A 23,854-nucleotide genomic window follows, 5' to 3' on the forward strand; every position below is an offset into this window, starting at 1 on the left:
CCAATGCACATTTTTCATTCCCTAAAATTATTTGTATTGTTTATCTGCTGATGCTCAATGTCTCAAAAAATGCTACACTGCTTATATTATTGTTAGTGTTATGAAGACATGCGTAAGAAAGAAAGCACAGGGTATCTCTCTGTTGTGGTGACAAGAATTACAACCCATTGCTGAAAGCAAAATGGGTAGGATTCCGCTCGCAGGTTTAGAGATGAAAGTGTCATCATGTTGTCATTTGAGCTTCCATTATAGTCATTACAATCTTTGCAGTCATTACAGGGGTCTAGTCAGTGCTGTCAATAGATTCCACAGAGCAATTCAGCTCAGATAAATTCAGCTCAGTAAACAACCTGATGATACACCTGATAATACACTTGATGGTCCACGCAAGACCATCTAAGGCCATTTGGCACCCTCCTGTAGGTGTCTGAGACATCTGCATAGAGCTGGCAGGCATGAAATAGCACCTGTGAGGGGTCTGTGCCATTTGGGGAGGCAGCTGGAAGCTGTCGATATGCTTTAGCACAGTGGAGTGGCAATCCCCTCTATCAGTGGAAGAGCTGTCTAGATTCTAGCTCTCATGTCTCACCTGTGAGCTGCAAGACACTTAGTATTTTCTCATGAAGTTGTAGGGTAAAGATTTCATCTGTTTGGAAGTGGATGATCTCAACAAGATTACGGTTTTGCTCAGGATGATCCCAGGATAAAGCTCAGTCCCCGATTCTGCGTGTTAAAATGCTTACCTAATAATTGACTGCTTTCTATTCTTTCCAGGGCTTCTTTGTGTCAGTATTTTACTGCTTCTTGAATGGTGAGGTAAGTAGTGTCCCCTGCTGTCGGTGTAATTAATTTTCTGGAGGTGAAACCTACTTGAATGCCTCATTATGGGGACATGAGATGTTTTTACGTGGGGCCATAGTCCCATCAGTCTATTGCTTTTGCACAAGTTTCTGTTAATGTGCATCTAAATTTCCCAGCCCTCTTTGTAGGTGTCCTTTGTTCACAAAGCTTTATCAAATTTAGATTATTACCTGGGAAGTCAGGGCAGAGGAAAAAATGTCTTCTCAGATTATAAAATTATTGTTCTTCATTTTAAGACTTCTTTGAAGTTTCTCGTTAATTGTAAATATGATTTCTGGGCATACATGAGCATTAATTCTGAGCTGGCCTCTTGTTAAGGATATGCTGCAGATGACCCATTTATATAGTGGGATTGCCATGCTGAGTTGAGTGAGTGAGTTTTTCTGTATGGATATCCATCTCTGAGTGATCAATACCTGTTGCATTCAGAAAAGAGGGTTGGGAACAGGGTCGGTGGTGTTCCTCAGAATTAATTTTAGGTACTGCTACTCAAGCAGGAAATGTTTCACTAATATCCCTCAGTGTTTGACTTACACCCCAAAGTGTGAAAGACTTGTATCTTTTCCCCTGCTTACACTGTCAGTGTCTCATTTACCTGCACTTAAGCATGTCATCTTTGTCCAGTTAAAATTTGGGTCTGTGCAGAAATTAATTCAATGTCTTAATTATTCCTGCTGTATCAGTATGTATTTTGTTTGTGCTGCTTCTTAATTTCATTGTGGCCTCCCTGTGTGGCACTATGAGAAAGAATGGGCATGTCTTCTCACCCAGCTGCTCTGCAACATTATTTATATCTCAGCTGATGAAGCACCACTAGTTTGGTTTTTTTTTTGCTTTTCTTCATTGCCCCTCTTCCTCATTAATTCTGAGGCGATGTTAACAAGAAGCAGCACTGCTTTCTCAGGTTAGGCACATGCTACTTTTATATACTGGCAGCAGAGTGTTCTCAGTTCTCTTTCCAACTTTCCTTCAATAAATTCTGACCACTCCATTTGCCTCTTAATAAATCCGGAGGTGAAATCTTCCCCCAAAAGTACAGACACATTAACTGTGTGACTACAGTTACCTCAAAACCTTGCCAGATATCTGAGTTGCTTTGTGACCATACGTCTTTTTTGTGAGCCACTCTGCTGCACAATCTGATGAGGTTAAAGGCACCAGAAGTCTGGCATGTTCCTTCAGTAGTACTTGTATTCATCAGGTTTACACTGATAATTCAGAAGGAGAATATTCCATGTAGACAGCAGGCTTTTTTCCTGTCTTCTTTTTCTTCCTTCCCCCCCCCCCCCTCGCCCCCCTCACTGGTGCCACAGTGAACATCAGGGCCTGAAACACATGATTTCATAGTAAGTCAGGACTTTGTACCACCCTAGTGCACCTCTATTTTGTGCACTTGGGCCAGGACCAGTTGGCTGTTCATACCAGGCTTTCACTTTTTTGGCTGTTCTGGGATTCTTTCAGCTGTCTTGTAGTGGGAGAAATATCTCCTACACTACAGCAGTCTGAAGTTCTCTGTCCAAGGCCATGAGCCACCTTCCCATCTCCTGTATCTTAAGTAAGTTCAGACATAATCAGGCTTGTTGAAAGGCAGGATGATTCACCTCATGTACTTACTTCTTCTATGTCTTGTTAACAATCTACTAGCAGATCTGGAATGATTTCCATAACAGTGGAATCACTCCATAACAGCTATATCACTCTACTATTACAGTTTGAATGGGCATTTCTGTGGGAGTCAGTTCAAGGTTAAGACACCCAACTGGGGTAATCTAGGCAATCTTGATTCATTTCCCTAAACAAAGATATCTAGTGCTGCTTGAGAGTCTATAGAGTATCTGAGGCATCCACATGAGTCTACCAGATATGATACAGGGTCTGTAGAAGATTGACACCTTCTGACTGGGAAGCGGGAAGCCAAGTGAGAGACAATGAGGCTTCTCAAATGGCACAAGCTCTCTATGTCACTAATTCAAGCCGGTCAATACAATATTTTTCTCATCAGCTTAGCCTGCAATAGAGACCTTAATTTGCTCACCTGAACTCTAGTCTTCACTGACAGTAGGGACTAGCTCTCCCCCGACTATAATGCATGCCTAGACACTCCGCTCACATGTAAACACCTACAGATAGATGAATTTGTGAGCAAAGTCTTCCCTGTATCCATATATTTACATCTAATGCTCAACTTCCACTTGACTGGCTAAACCATAGCAACTCCCTAACTACTTCTTTGAGATATAACATACCTCTAAATCCCCCAAATATTGCAGCATTGTCTACTTCAAAACTGTGAAAGGATTTTGGACTCATCTTAAGGTACTGTGGGAATGTTTTTGAAGTCTCATAAAGGTTTTAAAGGATGGAATTTCCTGCTCTGTTCTAGCTTCAGCTCCACACAGCTTACAAACAAGTCGCAAATTCAGTGAATTTTCAGAGCTTTCTGGGTTGGTAATGATACTGTCCAGAAAAAGATTTGCATCCTGTAGTATATTATTATAAAAGATCTCTCTTGTGATAGTGCCTATCCTCCCTGGATCTCCACATACTCACAAAGCATTCTAAAAAGAGCTTACGCTTCCCAGATTGCATCCTGAAGGCCACATCACATCACATTGCAAAAGCTTGCAATAATGCTGTGTCTTGCCTCCTTGTGAAGTGAGAGGCCTGTACAGGCTACATTGCCAACTGAGGCGTATATGAAGGCCTTGGTTGTTAGCATAACAGAAGTGTGTTTTCTTATTGTAAACTTTCATGTCTTAGCAGTGAAAGCCACACTGATTTACTGCTCAGTTAGATTTGCAGTACATTGATTTCCTCAATTATCTGCTATGAAAAAGCCTGTATTTCTTAGTGCATGTGAACAGCATCACATCAGAAGTACAGAAGATCCGAAGTATCACTGACATTCTCCTGACATCAGTTGCTCTCAGAAAGGCATCCCTACTAGAAGTGGTGATGAAGGTAATGCCACTCAATCCACATGAGGTACCAGCACTCTTAGTGAGATCCACAGCAGATTTTGCTCTACAAGAGGAAAATAGCCTGTAAGTAGTAGCCTTTCAGTAGCCTGAAATCTTTATAAATATCACTGAAGCCTTGTTGAATTATTATATCTTCAGTGAGCCTGATATTCCTGTCTCTGTGATAGATGGGCTGATGACTTGCTGCTTAGAAGGTTTTAAATACTTCAGGTTTTCCAGTTATGGCAGAGTTTGGTTCTTTAAATGCACGTAATAATAGTCTGTAACAGGTTATTCATCCCATACAGTGCCAGGCCTGCTCTGAATGATGACACAAGCAAAAAGGCTAGAAAATCCATTAATTTAAAGCTTTAATAATGCTGTGATCTCAGCTGCGTCTCTACCATTTTGTGTTTGATACAGATGCCACTAGGTACTTACGAACTTCCAATAACTGTCTGTAGTAGAGCTCAAACAATATGGATCGCAGATGAAAGTTATCAAAGTTTCTGGCTTTTTGTCAGTGTTCTTCTACCTGTGAAGTTTGGCAAATGGAACAGAAACAAGTTTTTTCTCTGTCACGTCTTGCAGGCTCTCTTGATTTAAACAAGTATGTCCTTATGACTCAGAGTGTTTCTCTCCCTAAGAGCTCTTTTACCTCAGATCAGAGGAGTTACACAGCTGTGAGGCTTGAATAGATCTGGTGTTCTAGTGGAGAAGGCAGCGCCTCCAGCACTCTAACTGAAGGTGGCACCTTGGTAATACAAGATATTACCATAAAAGGTCTTGGTCCTGATGTTGCAGTGATTTGGTCTGACAGTTCAGCAGTGGCATCACTGAAGGGAAAAAGTGAACCTATTAGATTGCAGTCCATGCAAAGAATTTCAAATGGGACAAGTTTATTTCCTTATGCTTTGGAGCAGGCATTTGACCTGGGAATACAAACATCTCCCTTTCCCTCATTTCCCCAACACACAATGTTTCACACAGATCTTGGACTAGCTTTGTTGGCTGCAGTGAGAATTAAGCCCATGGGCCAGGTCTTGAGAGAGTGTGCATCATTCGGGCCCCTCTACTGGAGATATGATCCTTCAGATTTTGAATATGAATGTCTTTCCAAGCCAACACATTATACATGAGTTATTCCAGTGAACCTAAGGAGAAGCAGCAGTTTAGATACAAAGTTGACAGGCTTTTATGTTTTATTGCTTCTGAAAAGTTCTGAAGCTGTTTTGAACAAACTGTGTGTGCCATGGATGGCCATGAGAGGCCATTGGCACTTGATTCATTAATTTGTCTAGAGACTTTATGGGAAAAAAGTTGTATTTTTTGGACACGGAGAAAATCTACTAGCACTAGAGGGCAAAAATAAGCAAATTTCATTAAATCTGAGTGGTAAAGAGCATCTCTGGACTTCCAAGAAAATTGAGGATGAGAGATTTCTGAGAATTTAAGATGTTATGAAAAATGGCATAATGAAAAATACATATGCATTTACATTAAATGCCACTTAAAAAGAATGAATGTAGGTTGTGAACTTCTTTTTCAATGACTGCAAAAATCAAGATGCTCCTCAAAATTTTTTCTATCAACTCACAGATCACAAGAGTGGATTTAATTTCACATAACACAGGATTAAAAAAAAAACAGTTTAAGATGGAGTTTTTTGGAACAAGGATAGATACAATGGCTTGAAACTGTGCTGAAGAGAATGCATTTCCACAAAACTCCTGTTGGACAATTTTTTATTGCAGTTGACTAAGAAATATTTAGATTTTTTTAGTTGATGAAATTTATGCTACCTAGATCAGTTTGCTTATAACAAGATAATAAGGTATAATCAGGGGTATGCTTTCATGGTATCTCATCCTTATGTAAGTTAGGATAAGAGTATAGATCCATAGAAACCACTAAATCATCTCTTCAGCCTCTGTACGACCAGCTGATGAATTCAATCCAGTAACTGAGCTTGATAGCATGTGTTTAATTAAAGCCTGTCTTTCAAAAAGGTATCTGGTGTGAGATTCATCTCACATGGTACCTCTGGTTTTTGTGACAATGATCTTGAGAACTGAATGTTGGATAAAACCATCATTATCCTATCCAGGTCACAGCCAGACCTGAAACTGAAAAAAGGCTCAGTGAAGGTTATAGTCTTTAGGCATATGTAAAGTAGACTTATAATTGTTTGTATGATATAAAACCCAGGAAAAACATTCATTATAGTTTCAGGATCAAAAGAGGCTACCTGTTATTAGGCCAATGAAGATAGTTGTCACCTTGGGCTTTTCACAGGAGAGCATCGAAGGAAGGCAACAGAAGGCAGTAGTGACACTCACTAGTGCTGTAATCACTCTTCGTTGATCTCTAGGCTCACAGCTCACTTAAAGGTTCATCACACTTTTGTCTCCAGGGTCTTCTCTCAGTTCTTTAGTATGCACCTTCTGCTCACAGGCAGATGGGTACAGCACTCCAGCATTTCTCTTCTCTCTTTGACTGGTTACAGATAAAGCATCTTTAAAGGAAGATGGATCTTCCCTCCAGTTCCCTTTCTAGTGTGGTATCTACCTTCTCAGCCAGACCTCCTTGCTAGTGACAGTTTTCTCCTGAGAGAAAATAAAGTATTTCAGAGAGCGAGGGAAAGAGTGCATTTATAGTGTTTCATATTCCAAATATATCTTCCTGTAGGGTTGTGTTAGCTTTGGTCTTATGGCTGCTGTTTGTTGGAGTCTGGAGTGGAGGAGGTGAGATCTCAGATGCTGCAGCATCTCCCAGAAAAGGAAATAAAATATTTCCAGCCAGCCACAGGTGAACCTCCAGAGGAACAAGAACTTCACTGATAGGGCTGACTCCACTCCTGCTACCTCAACAAAGACATGATGGAAACAAGGGGATAATGGAGGAAGGATCCCTGCCTCCGGAGAAGACCTGTCCTTGTTATTAGGTGCTTCATGACATTTCCAATAACCACCAGTGCTGATCCCTCAGAGAGTTCTGTGATCCTTGGAAACCTTACCAACTGTAATGGGACATAATACCACGGCTGTACCATAACAGGGTGCTTGTGAATGAAGGTGATTGTGCGTGAGAATGACCCAAATTTATAAAGTGATAGTGCTTGATGAAAGGCTAGACAGAAGAGCAGCCTCCACTATCAAACTGAATGAAGGAAACAAGGGAAATCTTGATTAAACATGGTGGAAAAAAAAATCATAGTGAGGATGTTTAAGCACTAGAAGAGAGGCCCAAGAGGTGTTTTGAGATCTCTGTCCTTGAATGGCCCTGGGTAAGGCCCTGACGTAATTTCAAAACTGGATAAAATTTCTATGCTGGACTTGCTTTGATCATGGCATTGGACCAGAGGCCTTCTGAGGTCCCTTCCAACCTTAATTATTCTATAATTCATGAATCCTGTGTCCATAATAAGGTGGCTATCTTTCATTTCTAACCATGTCCTGAAGGGATACATAACTAGCAAGGCCTGTGTCTGAAATCATCTGGCAAAGCATGAATTCTTAGCTCAAGCAAGCCTCAGATTCTAGTATTATCTGGTCAATATCGATAAATAACTATGAATTAATGTTTAAAATGGGAAGCAATTAGCTGACTTAAAGAGAAACCATAACCAGAGAGGAATAGAACAGGTTACTTCATTAGACGATGCTGTAAATTATTCTCACAACAAGGTGCGAGGCAAGGATAAATATGTTTAATTTTTTTTGTGCTGATCCTTTACCCAGGCACCATCTGTCTCTCAAAATCTATTAAGCTCAAAGTGGGTTACTTTGATCTGATCGTCTTGGTAGGCTATTCATTATAATAGCCAGCTATGAATCACCACCTAAATGGTTAGTCATCCACCTGCCCATCAATCTAAACAGGCTTCGCATTAATCGTTCTGAACCCAAAGGACATGCATTAAGTGTTCTTTCAAATCACTGAATAAATATGAATATGGGGGTGGACTAGAGGGCTAAAGTTTAATTCCATCTCCCAACGATTGCTTTCTGAGCAAAGGTGCCCAGCAGTGTAAGTATGAGTACTACTCCTAAATGCCCCTGAGGATGCCTGGTTAATATAGGGAAGGGATCAAACCTTCCCTTTGGGACCACCAGGCAGCAGTTCATTACAGGACTGCAGTCTCCTCTCAGTACCCATCTCCCACACCCAGATGTGTTCTGGTAGAAAGTCACCTTCGTTGCTGTGACTCCAGTAGGTCTCTTCAGACTGGGGTCCTGCCAGAGAGAGAAAAATGAGAAGTCCAGGCATGGTGAAAGGTAGCAGCTGGTCTGAGGGTCCTTCCCCACCCCATCTTCCCTTTCCCTACACCACTGCTGTTGTGAGCGTGACTCAGAGCACTCCACAACAAAATCACGGAGGCTTGAGGTGGGCAGATTGCATTCATCGCCTCCCTCTCTAGTGGTTAGTTCTGGTCCTTGGTGACCCAGAAGAAAGGAGCAGCATTTGCTTCCACCCCAAAATGTGTGGCAAATCTTTATAACTAGTCAAAACTGTTATGATAACAAAATTGCACTGTTGTGATCTTAGAAATAAAACATCGCAGTCTGGCAGGTGCTGCAAAACTATCCACCTGTTACCAGGTTGTATGGAATTGCTGCCAAAGACTCCAGCAAAAAAATGAATTGCAGACCAGTTAAGCAGGCTAATTTTTGGGGGGAGAAAAAGAAACTTAACAATGTTACATAAAATAGTGGTGTGATGTAGGCTATTCGGGAAAAAAAATGTTCCACCTGAGCTTCATTTTTGTTTCCTTTGAGCCTTGCAGATTGTTTTGACTACATCCCTGCCCTACCTTAGGAGGATTAAACACTGATAATGGCATCTTTATAGAGATGTTTCATTCAATTTTTTGTCTAATGGTAACATGACCATCTTTGGCCTGAGAGGTTGGCTCTACTGGGAGCCTTGTAAAGCCATACCAATAGGGTGAGAGGTGGCTGTAGAACATACGTATAGTTGCTCAGTGAGGTACTTTATTTACAAAAAATGGATAAAGGCTCACTCCTATCCCTCTGAGAGTGTTAGTGTTCCTCATCTGCAGATCCCCCGGTCTGTCAGTCCAGTGGTCTCTGTGCTTACGCATTCTGTTTCTTTGCTTCCATTCAGGGCTGCACTTAATCCCTCCAAGGATCTGGAGAGGCTTGACCCATAGGCTTCTTCACAGCATTTATTATTAAATCCAGCATTTACTGTCCCTCCTCCCGTGAGGGACACCCTAACCCTTTGGAAAACTTTCAAGGTATCATGTAAGGCATCACCTTACGTTAGTTAAAGTTCTATTATGTAATGGATGGGATTTATCCCCCTAACATTAGACATCTAATACATACACATATGCAGTTGAGCTGATCACCCTCAACTTCATTTATAGGCAATGATTCACCCAAATGAGGGTAGATTTCAACTGACCTGTTTTAGTTGTCTCTTTTTGATGAACTGTTGTCAATACCTTATGGCCTTTCCTGTGTCTCTGCTGGATACAGAGGCAGGCCAGGGCTTCAGAAACTTCATCGAATTGGATTACACTGCAGAGTCAGACACAGTGAGACCAGTGTCTTGAAGTTTAAAGTCTGCATAGACAGTTCCCTTTTGCTTATCTGGACATTGCTTGAAAGTCCCTCTTGCTCATTTGTAGCTTACAATAAGATTGAATAAATCTTCATTAACTTTTCCACAATTTGCACCACCATTCATAACCAAAGATGTTTAAAGCCAAAAGTTATTCTCCAGTTACCTCCAACTGCAGCACAAGGATCTGAAAGATGGCACAGAGGTGCTTAAGTGTGGGTGGAACTTGACGAATTCATCACTGAAACCTATTTTCATAGAGCAAAAATCGGTCTGTTTCAAAGGCCATTGAGATCTATGTAAACTTTTTCATTTATTTCGTTTGCCTTTGGATCAGGTTTTCTGGGAGTAAAAAGTTACATATGAGCAAAGCAAGAACTTAGTTGGGGTTATGTTACTACTGAACACTATGATTATTCGATAGTCAGAGAGTACCTGGTGTCCCTCTGCCCCTCACTTGTTAATGCTTTCATGTGAGAGATGTTCTCTGGGGACAGAGTATGGTGGTGTCCCAACAGTCTTACTTCCAGCTTCCATTACCATGATAGCTCATTTAATCCTACTCTTCTTATCAGACTCTTCCTTTTTACCTACATTGCTAGTATTATATTTTAGTACTATGTCAAGAAGCCCCAAGTGAATGGGCCCCTTTGTTCTAAGCACTATGTAAATGGATCAAGTTTTTGTCCTCTCTGCTAATAAGACATGACATTTCTTCCAAAAACTGATTTTTAATGTTGCTAAAGGCTCTTTCTTCAGCTCATTTCTAATTGACGGCTGCAAAAAATTAGCCAGCAGCCAGTGTCTAGCATAAGTAATAGCAATACAAAGTTGATGACTATTTTATCAAAAGCAAACCTTCTCTGCATGTTTTCATCCTTCTCTCCATCTGTTTCATTCTTTTTGCTTTTCTTCTTCTGAGGAGGAGGTTTTTTAACAATTTTTATGATCAGATGTGGTTTTTAGTGATTTTCAGATGTGATCTGAAAGTTTGAGAACTCCTCGGTTAGGTGATCCAATCAGGAAAGAAAAGCTATCACCCACTGACTTCTCTCCATCCCATCACCTGAATTCTTTCTCCTGACTGTTCTAAAGCAATCCTGCTGAGAGCAGTGCCCACACTCTGTAGGCACAAATATGCTGGTAAATCTGATTTGACCACATGTTCAGAAACTGTGATTATTCACAGTACGCAAAGTGCAAAAAGCTGAAAAGGGTAATTCTGAGAGAGTAACTGTTTGCAAGAAAAAGATAGACCAAGGGTGAACACAGAGAACCGAGCTCTCTGCTCAGCAGCACGGATGAACTTTGCCATCTCAAGTAACTAAAGTTAGGTAGCCGTGAAGCTGATAATTTGTATTCCCAAAACTCTTTGTTAAGCTTTAACCACTGATGACAGCCCATACGTATCTTTGGGCTGTTACAGGCAAGTGCTGTTAATTTCAGGTCATAGATGTGCTAATGCTGACTCTAGGACATGGCACTGACTCTACAAATGCTTAATGGATAGAGGTAGTTTCTCTCATGGAGATCAACAACCAGGTTTGAAGTTGCTATTTTGCGTTATCTTTTTCTATTACTCTTCTGCTGCTGTAATAGCTTTTTTGGTGTCTTTTTTAACATGTTATTATAGCAGTCACAGCCAGTTTTCTTTTTTCTTTTCTGACCTAAATTTAAGCTAGCATTTTGTTTCTGAGTTCAATTGTAAGAGATAAATTTGAGCTTAACCTTTTCTGCTTGCGCTCTGGTCACATCCTAATTGCAGTGAATTATTCTGTCATTAAGAAATGCTTTGCACTCACCCCTGTAAGTGCAGAGTCTATTTCCATGTGCTCAGTCCGTTAGGAATAGCTCCAGCTGTACAAGAAGACAGCATTTTTGTTACTACTTTTTATCCTTTCTCAAAGCTTGTAAACAAACCATATCATAAAAGCCATTGGGACAACTGCTTGTTTAGACTCACGTCTTTGTCTCCAGGTGACTCTTTTTGACTTGATTGGTTTGAAGCACAAATGATAAATCTAGTCTGGCTTCACTGGCTGAGTAAGTATCTGTTCACACAAGTTGCTCAGAAACACAAAAAGCCCAGCAGGTGACTCCCCCTTTTCATGCCCCGGGGAAATGCTGCTGTAGGAGTACCTGGGATACAGGAACTCACAGGACTGCCAGTCTGCTATTAATGTCTTTAGTAAGACTGCACTGTACACAGAGATTTATTCTCTGCTTTTGCACCAGAGAAGAAGAAATTCACCTCTTTGAAGGGCTTAAGTGGATCACAGGCTCCCTGTAGAAGGGTGAATTTCACTCCAGCAGAAAGGGAAAAAAACTTTTTCTAACAATATCTCAGCATTTGGTGACATCTGGGAAGAAATGAGCATTTGAGCGGCAGCAACCCTCTGCAGAGCAAGTCCCATGTTCTTCATGGGACAATTTCCGATGACAATGGTTACCCCTCTGACACTTTACATGTTACTTATACCATTTGCCTTAGGTGCCCAACATTTAGCTAAGCTGGTTTTGTACTCAGAGGAGCAAGATGGAGCAAGGACTTATTCATTCCACATATCTGTCACCTGCTTAGGGGGATCATCTCACTTTCTCCATTGTCTATATTGAAAGCATAAATAATTGGCCAAGACTAGGTATCAAGCTTTCAGATGAGATGCATCCCCCCTCATATGTGCTCTGACACATGTATTTGCCTTTGGGTGCATATTATATGCACCCTTAAATCCAGAATCAGAAATAAGTATCCCTTGGCCACTCCAGGTAGAACAACGTTAGGTTTGCAAACAGTGGGCATCCAGGAAAGTGCAACACCGTGACACGTCTTCTTTCCACTGTTTCTCATGTTTTAACAGAAGGGTTCAGTGAACCAGTGAGGTCAGTTTGATGAGACAGTGCAAGTCAGCAGTCCAGGCTGGCTTCTACCTGTAGTAGCATACAGCTGAGTCAGCCCATCCTGACTCTGGCTATCTCATATAACTATCTCATTTAACTGATTTTGTAAACTGACCAAACCCTATCTTGAAACTAGTGGAGGCATTTTGTATCTACTACTTCATAATGAGAGGGTCTTTTAGAAATCTCCTGCACTGTTCTTTAGCCACACTATTCTCATTCTCATCACAAATTCATTCGTGATGATCACTGCCTCCTGGCAGTGCTATCTTTTAATTTTAATTCTTCTTTCATTGGATGTTCACTCTTCCCCCTCTCCATGCAAGCAGTCCTATTGCCTCATAGCCTTTATTTTTCTAGGGTCTGTCCCATCCCTATTAAGTGTAAAAGACATTATTTTATATTGAAACAAATCACTGGTTCAAAATCAAAAGAAAGAAACGCAGTGTGGCAGTCTCCTCACCTTACTATAAACATCTGCAGCTACTTACCTTAAATGTTGGATCAAGCAGCACAGCTCACACATAGTTGAGGAAATAACCAAAGAAAGAGAGCCTCAGGTCTGATTTGCCCAATCTGTGCCTTCTAGAAAGGCTCTGATAGAATGGCCCTATTTCCAGCTTCAGAATTCCCCTGACAAGGCACCAAAGAGGGCAACTGCAAAACTGTTTTCCAAGTTGATACTCACAAACCTGAAATGGGGTGTATTTCATGGAAAAAGCTGGTGATGAGAAGGGATTGTTAGGTGCCAGACCACAACAGTGCAGAGTTTCTAAGTATTAGTGCTACAGACCATGGGTCTGTCTGAGTCCCTGAAGGCCCACCAAGAAATGGGAGGATTGAAACCATCTGAGAGGAGTGCAGATCCCCGCTTCCCATGTCCTCCTTATAAACCGTTGTATGTTTTAACTATTAGGCCATCACTCCTGTTCATCTAGGACACCTAACACTGATAGCGTGTGGTTTGGGTGAGAAATACCTCTGCTACTAGAGTGCATCAGCTCATTTGAGCACCTGTTAGACAGCAGTTGGAGCTGGTCTGAAGTGGAGTTGGGGAGTGCGTGTCGCTCAAGTTTTGAGTAGACTTCACACTGCACATGAAGGCAGGCCTTAAGTTTTAAGAGAAATGGATAAAAGCATTGGCTGTGCAGCTGTGGACAATTTGTTTCAAGACCATCTTCCCTGCAATCCCCATGGTGATTATAGATACACCCAGGATGGCTTTGTTCTGCCTCAGGTGCTGATAGCTGAGAAGCTGTGTCAGCATGGGTTTCACACAGGCTGTGCAAGCTCATCCCAGGCCCTGTACAGTTGCCATGGTAGCTGATCCATTTTGAGGTCTACAACAACTACTCTACAACAACATCACTGTTATTAATACCCAAGCTTTAGCCTGCCGGTGGTAAAATGGGGATGAGAGCACTCCTTTACTTTTGAGGGATGCAGTGAAGATAAGTACATTAAAGATTGAAAAACATTCAGGGTAAGATATAAATATTGTCTAAATTTAGCTAAATTTATAATCCAGACATCTAAAGCAGAGCTAATTGTCTAGACTCACTTTATAACTAATGAAAGGAAATAGGTATTTTTCATCTGACCACAGTATCTGGCCTACTTCGAACATCTGCTTTAGGAGGTGATAAATCATACCCTTTAACCATACTGACTGGTTCTCTCTTGGTCAGGAAGAGAACTATGGGTCAGTAGCTGAGGTGGGATGTCTACATTATATTATTTATAACCCCACCTTCTAAACAAGTGTGGTTTTGGCAAAGGACACCCTGGCTTGATATAGATGTTGTATGTAAAAATGCTCTTTTTTCAAAGTTGACTGGATTTCAGGTTGGCAACAGAATGTCAACATCCTTTCCAAGTATCATAAGTACAATTATCCACTGACTGTCCAAGAAACTGGGCCCAGATTCATCGTACCTGATTTTTTTAGGCTTACCTAGCTGCCTATGTTACGGGTCTGAATTGCTCTCATCTCTACTGTAAGCTGAGATCAACAAGAATATCCAGAAATTGGTCTAAATGTTTCATTTCAGCTTCTGACTTTGAGTCTTCTGTGCCAATGATTTGTCAGGAAGACTTCTCTGTAGATGTTCCCTGTGAATCTAGGAGCTTCCACAGAAGTGTGTGTCAATAGGGAGACAAACTGTAGAGAGAGTGCACAGAGAAATATGCTACATGTGTAGGAAATACATTCAAAGATGTACGCTTGTAGGGACATGGAAAGACTTCTGTCCTGCTGTTTTTCTCTCCTCCTCCTGCCTTCTCAGTAAGGACCACTAAAGATGGAAAAAAATTACAGTCTGTGTTAGGATTATCTCAAGCTTTCCCTCACATTGTGTTTGAGGCTAGAGTTCCTATCACCTGCCTTTCTCTTGCTTATATACATTATATTTGAGCTAGAGCTCCTGGGTTCTCTCTTTGGTTCATGCAACAAAATATGCACTTAAAGTTCAAGATTCATCTTGCCTATTTGTAAGCATCTGCTTGAGGATGACCTTCTGTTGACCATAGAGTAGCTCTCCACTGCCTACACAAGATGCTCACAGGATTAGGTCAGGTGTGTCTGTGTTGTAGACGCCAATGTTTAGTTAGATGATCTGTGATTCCCCTTCATATACAAGGGAAAAAGGGACAACTACAGGCCCTGTGATAGGTCTCCTCTAAGACCTCCATCAGGTGCATCCATCTTGAGAGCTTGATTCAATTGCATAAGCTTGGGTATTTATTGCCATTTGAAATGCTCTGGGGTATTTAAGACGTCAGATATGAGACATGAGATATGTGAAACCCATGCTTTTCCCAGAGTGCAGTGCGCAGGAGAATATGAAGTGTACTAGATGCCCATGTTTAGGCAGCTGAATCAAGCCCTGCATGTTTCACTGGCTCGACATGTATCATCATGTGTCTCAGAGCTGTCTAGTGTCCCTTTACAGAGGACACCTGAGTATTCCAAGTGTTCATGTTCCTTCCTTTTTTTTTTTTCACCAGGTCCGTTCTGCTGCCAGGAAAAGATGGCACCGCTGGCAAGACCATCACTCCCTCCGAGTGCGTGTGGCACGTGCCATGTCTATCCCCACCTCTCCGACACGAATCAGCTTCCATAGCATCAAACAGACGGCAGCTGTGTGATATGCCCTGCACACACACACACCACTTGGTGGCCTTCAGAGTTCTTCTTTCTTCACTCTCTCCAAGACCCTTTCTTCAAACTTTCTCCCTTTATTCTGCACTGCTCTCTTTCGCAATGAGATGCCCATCATATTTTTGCGGATTCTCATCTCCCATATTCATGACGCTGCTTTAAGGCAACCAGGCAAAAACCTCTTGGAGTAGGTGGTGGTGAAACAGATTCAAAGAAGAAAGAGATTCAACACTGATTGCACCTTGTGGAAGTTCACAACACAAAGTCTAAAACAGCACACTGGCAGGAACAATCAATTTTTTTCTCCTTTCTTTTTTTGTTTTTCCCTTCCGTATTGTGGTGAACAAAGACTATTTTTAACATGCTGCCCATCTCACCCTGTACATTGATTCCCAATGATTTCAACAGTTTGGTGTATAGATAGCCCGTCTCTTTCTTGTTTCTTTGTAAAAATTTCTTCTCTGCAGAACTGTCATTTGAGAACATGTGGCAGCAAGAAAAAGCATCTGGAAGGTGGTGTGAAAAATCTGAATTTATCTACCTTCCCCATTTCTGTCTTTGATAGACTGGGATTTGGCCAGGGCATTGCTGGACTGTTTAACACAGGGCACTTTGCCTTGCAAGAACCATGCCCTGTTTGTCCACAAAGTTTTGAAAAGGACAGCAGTATCTCTAGATAGCTCTATAAAATATCCTTATTCCTCTTAGCCCCACGCTTTCAACACAATGGAAGTAGCCTTTGGAAAGTCTTTGGTTTTTTTCAGCTAAGAGGATTGTGGTGGGGAAGGACAACAGAACATGTTTTCTGGGTTTAAAAAATATAAAAAGGAAGCACTGTAAAAATAATAATGAGAAGAGGATGTTTGCATTATGAGGATAGTGCTACATGCTGCACAAAGATTATCTATTGAGCATTTTGAACTAGAGCAGATGTATCTACTAGGCTTTTTATGTGATGTTCAAAAATATTGTATATTTTCAATAATAAACACTACTCTGGGTTGGTTTCAGTAAAACCAGGCATCATTTTCTTTACTCTGGAAAGGAAGAAGACACCTATCTTGAGAGTGTTTTTGTATCTACGATCAGGGAAAGAAATCCTGTTTGATAATGAGCCAATAAGAGGAGGAACAACCTCATGATAAAACCTGAGCAAGAGGGCATTTAAATGCAAGATGAATTGTCTCCCTTCTCAGCTCATGGTGTTACAGTGGAACCCTGTCCCTCTGCACTCTCCCTCCCTCTATTGGGCTTTGCAAGAGCAGAAAGAAAAAAGCAAGTTGTTTACTATATTCTCCATCACCTGTATCTCACCAGTGCTGGAGTAATTAGCTCTTTCCACCTTAGCATCTTTATTCTGAATTTTCTTCACATGTTTTAGAGGACTTTCCAGCACAAGTTGGATTTAAATCTCCAGATTTAAATTGGTCTTTCTCTAGTTTTCAGAATTACACAGGGCTGGAAAATATCTTGGAAGACACTGATGCTAATCCTCTGCTTTTGGAGGCATCCTGTCCTAACAGCTTGATCAAATTCAACTTTGAGCAGATTGCACAGCAAATTTAAATTAACAAATTAAAATTTTGTAACTTTTCCCCCTCCTAACTCATATTTGGATTCATGTGCCTCAATGAGATAACTGAGGGAGAAGGGAGAAGGGAGATTTGAGATTCTGTCTAGTTAGACCTGTCATGTCTGCCAAGGAGGAGGAGCAGGGAAGAGTCTTCACATAGCCTTCCATGTGGCATGCCAACCAGATAGATCCCAGTGTGGCAGGGATACAAATAAGATTGGAAAAGTGCCTGCCTATGTCACTCACTGCTGTCAGTGCCCTGAGTTCTGCAAAGTGATGCAAACCATCTTCATGGTAGCTGGGAAACAAAAGTGTCTGATAAGAGAGGACTGTGTCAGTGCTTTTATTTATTGCATGCATCACAACAGCGATGCACAGCCCCCTGGCATTTTGTGTTTGAAGGGACAGATATACCTACAGTTTAGAAATATGTGGGTTGAGTACCTCTGTGCTTGCTCTGTCTCTAGGCCAGTCTGAAATGAAAAAAGGGATTTGCAATCCAGCAGGTACTGTCAAAATTGCAGGTTATTGTCGCTACCAGGATTTTATTTTTCACAAAAAATAAAATGCTTTTTGCAATTAGTATTTGTCCAAAGCAGAGATTTTCAGTCCTTCCAGCCCTGCTTCAAGCCAGCATGGTGGACATACACCATTAATGGGATATGGGTTATGTTAATTATGTTTTGCCATGGAAGCTTTCTGCAGTCTGTCATGCCTGAGGTACTGACAGACATGGCCCATTTTCTCTAGAGCACTGTGATGAAAATCAAGCTTGAATTTCTACCATCATCAGCCTTGTCAGAGCAAGATTTCAGACCATCCCCAGAAGGGTAATAAAAAATTATTTTGAGGGTGGCTTTTTTTTGGCTTCTCAGAGAGTGCACAGCAGGGGAGAACGATGGAGATAGAGAGGTGTGTAACTCTGAACACAGCATATCTGGGGGAGTCATAAAGGCCAGGATTTGAGAAAAAAAGGCAGGGTCTAAGTTATATCAGGCAAAGTCCTAGGGGGTGACTGCTCTGTGGCAGGTAGTAGAAGGAATGTCATTTACACCAGCTGAGGGTTTCCTATCTGAAATTGGATACATGGGGCTCAACCCAAAGCTCTTCCCATTATATACAGTGAGCTCTAGCTTTTCTGCACATGGCTGCCCTGTGGACAACCGATGACTGGTTTGTAGGCTGCCTAACCTTTCAGTGGGCACCAAACCCTCCTGGTCAGCAACAAGAAGTGGAATATCTGTGTCCTGGAGCTCATGTTGTGGTTCCTCTGTAGCCACAAGCTGAGGCACACAAAGTGTGGGCTCTCTGCATTTGCAAGGTGGTCACCATTGGTCTATTTTCTAGGCATACATTTCAAGTCTCTGGAAGGACTGTTACTGCTGTCAGTAGAATTAGTGTCAGGCTCATATTTGCCCTCTCAGTATCCCTTTCTGGTTCTCAATAAAGAGGCAATTCCTATCCTTCCCTTTCTCTCCTCCACATGAAGGACCAGGCAGACCATAGGGCAATCAAGATCTCCTCATGAAAGCTGCCATAGAAAAAGGGAGTGGAAAGTAGTCTCCATGGAAATAGTGCTTTGAAGGCAGTTTCTTTTTCCCCCAATCTGCCAACTGATCAATATCATCTTATTGCTTCTTTAAGTTCACCTGTCTGCCTCTATCCTTCATTTGGTTTTATTAGGTGCAGTAAGATCCTACTCAATACCATAACTACGAGTCAGTATAGCCCATGTTAGCTGTGAAACCAACCTACCCTTCACATTTCAGGGTGAAGAGCTAGGATTCATCCTGAGTTTTCCTCATTGCTGTGGGCATGCACCCAGCTCTGAGGTACAAGTGTAATGCAGCAATACAGCAACACTTTCACTGGACTGGTTTCTTTCCCCTATAGTGGGGTATTTGCTTTTTTTTAATAGATACAAAACACAACTTTGTGGGCAGAGCTGCATCTGCCCTTGGAGTCCTTAGCCAGAGTGACTCATTATTATCCTTGAGCTGTGAAGCTTGCCCTGTGTCAGACGAGGCTTCGCTAGTATGGTAAGGAAGGGATCATCTTAGTCATGTGTGTCTCCATGACACCTATCACCATATAGTTCTCAGCGACAACTGGAGTCTCAGGGGCAGTATAAACAACCAGGGTAACTGCCGCTGGAAGGGAGGACTTGTCCAGTAAATGGAGCAAAAGTACGATCTAGGCACAGGATACTATTCTCCCAAAGACCATTCTAGTGGGACTCTCTTGGCTTTATGTAGCTCTTCACAAGTCTCAGCTGGACCTAGTTCCTTCTGTGGTTATTGGAGAACTGCTCAATACAGTCAATGGAGTCCAAGGTGTGAATCATCTGATCCTAAAGGAGATGTCTATAATAGGGCAGAGAAATTGCACCCAACACCTATTTTGTCCCTTGACCATAAAGGCCACCTGACTTACTGGCTTTTGTAGAGACAGACACAGTGCAAAATTTGGTAGCCTGAATCCCACACCAGGGACATGGACTGAGATATTGTAGCCCGTATGCAGTAAGAGGGTGGTAACAAGTCATTTTTGTGCTCTTCACAAGAACTAAGGAGTCCAGGTACCAGAACTGGAATTGAAGAATTGCCAGATCTGTCTAGCCCTGATCTAGATGCAGTTAGCCACGTGTCTTTCTAGTCCCACGGTGTGGCTACAGAAAGAAGTTAGTCTTATCTAGACTCTGTGAATTGGACAACCAAGCTTTTGAAGGACTGTGGTGTAGTCCATATGCCTGACCTCAAATCTGTATTGTCCAGATCAAATCCAGACATCTAGCAGGTCTGACTAAAAAAGAAATTTGGCAGCTGAAGAAGTGAACTAATGTCTCTGGCAATAGACATTCAACTGCAAGGTTTTCTTTCACAAGGTTCTTTAGAGCTTAGAGTCACTGACTTCACAATAAACCACTAGAATATATCGATGCCAGGGCACCGACCTTGTACCAGTGTTTTCAGTGCTATTTCTGGGATGCCCTGTTTTCATTCACAATAAATATTCACTAAACATTTAAGATCAATAAATAGATGAAGACACCTAAATTTGGCCTCTGTCTCAGTAAGTCAGGTGTCTGATCTCCCAATACACTTGGTGCATTCCTAAGCAAATTGTGCAGTGAACTCTCCAGAGATTCTTAGCTGACCTTCAGGGGGCATCTGCTTCAGGAGGAGCTCTTGGCCTTGCTGGATGGAATACATCTCTTGGCCTTGCTGAGGGCTTGTTTCAGTTGCCTAAATATAGGCTTCTAGTGCCATTTCAGATGCCCCAGGAATCCCAGCTGCCTTCCAGTTGTCAGTCCAGAAAAGCAGCTGTATGGCCTGTGCAGATGTCCCACCTTCTCTAAGCTCTTTCAGATGGAAATAGATACTTAGGAATGTCTTGTACACCTGTACACTTACTCAACTACTTCTCTGATCTTCCCCCAGGGAGAAATCGAATTGGAGAGGATCAAGTTAGCTAATCCAGGATCCTGCAAATAAGCCTCTATTAGCTGCAGAGTGTAGGGAGACCTAGTTAGCCAAGGAAGCTAGGAGGGACTATGGTGCTTTTTTCTTCCAGCAATGAGCTTGGTGCACAGTGCACTGAAGCCAGTAAAATTTGCACTGCCTAAATAAATAAGGCTAACGAGGGTCTCTTTCCTTTCTCTGCTATTAGGCATGGTTCAAGAGTAAAAATATGGTACTCTTTATTTTATTAGTGTAAACAATTTGGAGAAGGTAAAAATAACATTTTCGACTCTGCAAGTTCTCACCCATAGGAGTTTGGAAGCAGCTCCCAGTTCACTTTGATAGCAATGGTGATACTCTTTTCTTTGCTGTACTGTATAGTCCCACTGGTGGAGAGCTGACTTCTGCCATCAACAACATTTGGCATATCCAAGCTGGGATGACAAGATGCCCACCATTCCTCGAAACACCAGCCAAGGTAGCTGCTGATGCCATCCCAAGGCATTGGCATGGGATCAAGTCATGGGGCCGCTCAGAACTGAATCCGTTTAAATTAAACTGTTTGGAAATCATGCCAGGAGAAAAATACCTGGCAGCAAAACAGATAAGGAAGACCTTCGATTTTCCCTGGGTAGCCTTTGATAAAAATGCTGGCTGAGCTGAAGGTGAGCCACACACCCTCATCTCAAGAAGACAAGCATTTCCTAATTTGCATTAACACATGCAAGTAAGCCTGTGGCTGCCTGGGAACCTAAGGCACCCTTCAGGGATCATCCCAGCTCAGACACCAAAAGTCTGGCTGGACAAGAAGGTGGGAACAGGAGCGTATGGGGAAGCACTGGCTTAGGCGCACTTCTGGGCCAAGGTTCCTGGGTTTCTACAGGGAGGAGCTCCCATCTCTGATGACAAATTTGCCAGTCAAACTCACCTTCTTGTCATTTTCAGCTACATCTTCACAGACTGGAGTCATGTCTCTGAGAAAGTTGTCTCCTCCCTGCCTTCCACACCAGCCGTGTACCCCAGTGGTGTTTGGCCTCCAATGGCATTGTCCATTTCCAAGGTCCGGGGGGACTGTGAGTGATTTTCAAGCTGTCATTCAATAGTGACTTAATGATTTGATGATTGTTCAGGATACCTGTGAGCAGAGCTACTGAGATGATCCACAGGTGTCCTGGACAGCAAAGGGGAGTCCCTTGGCCACATGTGCCCTCTCAGGAAGGTGAAGACCAAGTGGCTGAGGAGCAACCATGAGGAAAAGCACCCAGGGACCTTGGTGGATGCTGAAATGAACCCAAGCCAGCCATGTGGCTTGGCAGCAAAGGTGGCTAACAGCAGTCTGGGCTGTTTTGACGGAAGTGATTATTCCCCTCTCCTTTGCACTCATTGGACCACGTCTAGATGCTGTGCCCAGTTTTGGGCCCCCCAGTACAAGAAGATATTGATAAACTAGAGCAAGGTCAGCCACAGGCCACCAAGATGCTCAGGTCTGGAGCGCTTGCCATATGCAGAGAGGCTAGAGGAGCTGGTTCAGCATGGGGAAGAGGAGACTCTGCGTGGACCTAGTAACAGCCTGCCAGTACCTACAAGGAGGTTACTGAGATGACAGACCCAGGCCTTTCACAATGGTGTGGCAGGAGGACAAGAGACAACAGACGTAAGCTGAAACAAGAAAGGGCTAGATCAGATATAAGGAGAAAGTTTTTCATCAGGAGGACAATCAAGCAATGAGATGAGTTGCCCACTGAGGGTGGGATCCAGAGATTTTTAAAGACCCAACTGAATAAGGCCCTGAGCAACCTCACCTGCGATCATAGCTGAGCCTGCTCTGAGCAAGGGATTTGGACCAGAGACGTCCTGAGGTCCCTTACAACCTGAATTATCCTATCAAACTAGTAGTAATATTGCCAGTCATTCCACTAACACTAGGGAAGAAAGAACATGAGCAAGTTTTGGCTGCTGTAGTTTTCTCAGGTGCACCTCAGGAGTCTTGGAAATATGCTCATGCCCCCTGTCTTCAAAAGAAGTGTCTTCCTTTGCTTTCTCCTGGCTGGAATGCAAAGATGAGTAGAGTCACATCTCTTTAGGGAAAACTATCTCCTTTACATTGTGATGCCTTTTAAAGCCCTATGTCTTTTTCAACAAAATAATCATTCATAGCACAGATCTGGGATGATTCAGATGTAGCTTTTGGATCAGCAGGAAAAGTCTCAGCTATGCCAGGAAAATGGTTGTGGATATGATGGACTGACAACCTCTGTGTGTGTGTGTGTGTTTATGTATCAGTGTATGCACACATACATACATGTCCAATTGCAAGTCTGTATGTGTGAGTGTGTGTCTGTGTGTGTGAAGAAAACTGGTCAAGTTACTTTTGATTTCACAGAATCAAAGAATCATTAAGGTTGGAAAAGACCTGTAAGATCATCAAGTCCAACCATCAACGCAGCACCACCATGCCCACTAAACCATGTCCCACAATGCCTCATCCACACGTTCCTTGAACACCTCCAGGGATGGTGATTCCACCACCTCCCTGGGCAGCCTGTTCCAATGTTTCACCACTCTCTCAGTAAAGACATTTTTCCTAATATCCAGCCCAAACCTCCCCTGGTGCAACTTGAGGCCATTTCCTCTTGTCCTGTCACTTGTCACTTGGGAGAAGAAACCAACACCCACCTCTCCGCAACCCCCTTTCAGGTAATTGTAGAGAGTGATAAGGTCTCCCCTCAGTCTCCTCTTCTCCAGACTGAACAATCCCAGCTCCCTCAGCTGCTCCTCATCAGACTTGTGCTCCAGACCAATCACCAGCTCCATTGCCCTTCTCTGGACATGACATTTTTAGCATATTATGTATGAAGAAAACAAGGCTTCTTGTTTTCAGGGGATCATTATAGAAATGAACATCCATGAACACTTAAGTACTTGAATCAGAAAACGTAAGAGGTCTTCCAGGGAAAAGTTTGCAGTGCTCAGTGTTGCAGATAATGCATGTGCCAGCTGGCATGTGAGAGCAAGTGTAAGCTTACTTTGGATCTGGACTAATTGCTTCCTTCTGACACTATTTAAATCCTGTCACCCTCTTCCTTTGCAATAAATCCCCAGTCCCAACTTGCAGTGAAGACAACACATTGCCTCATCCCGAGTATTCCCTGTGGGAGTCAGCGATGCTGCACTGCAGTTCCTTGGATGCAGGGATATCAGCTTAGGGATTGGGTTTGATACTGAGGAATCACTGTGGAGACTTGTATCAGATGGCAAATTCCATTTTAAATGCACGGTTTCATAGCCTCCTCTGTCATCTTTTGCTTACAAGCAAAGCTCCAACCCCCAGGAGATACCAGTAAAAATC

The 23,854-nt window shown here is 42.4% G+C and overlaps 1 protein-coding gene across 1 annotated transcript in view; it reads left to right on the forward strand.

The window, feature by feature from the left end:
* The window catches only part of CRHR2 (corticotropin releasing hormone receptor 2), a 110,989-nt gene extending 95,498 nt beyond the window's left edge, over positions 1–15,491 (forward strand). Inside the window, exons 11-12 of the mRNA XM_009820612.2 lie at positions 775–816; positions 15,318–15,491. Of these exons, the coding sequence (XP_009818914.1) occupies positions 775–816; positions 15,318–15,458 (183 nt within the window). The 3' untranslated portion in view covers positions 15,459–15,491. The remainder of the gene's footprint in view (positions 1–774; positions 817–15,317) is intronic.
* Positions 15,492–23,854: the final 8,363 nt, after the last annotated feature.

This window comes from Gavia stellata, chromosome 6 (assembly GCF_030936135.1).
Source record: "Gavia stellata isolate bGavSte3 chromosome 6, bGavSte3.hap2, whole genome shotgun sequence".
NCBI lineage: Eukaryota > Metazoa > Chordata > Aves > Gaviiformes > Gaviidae > Gavia > Gavia stellata.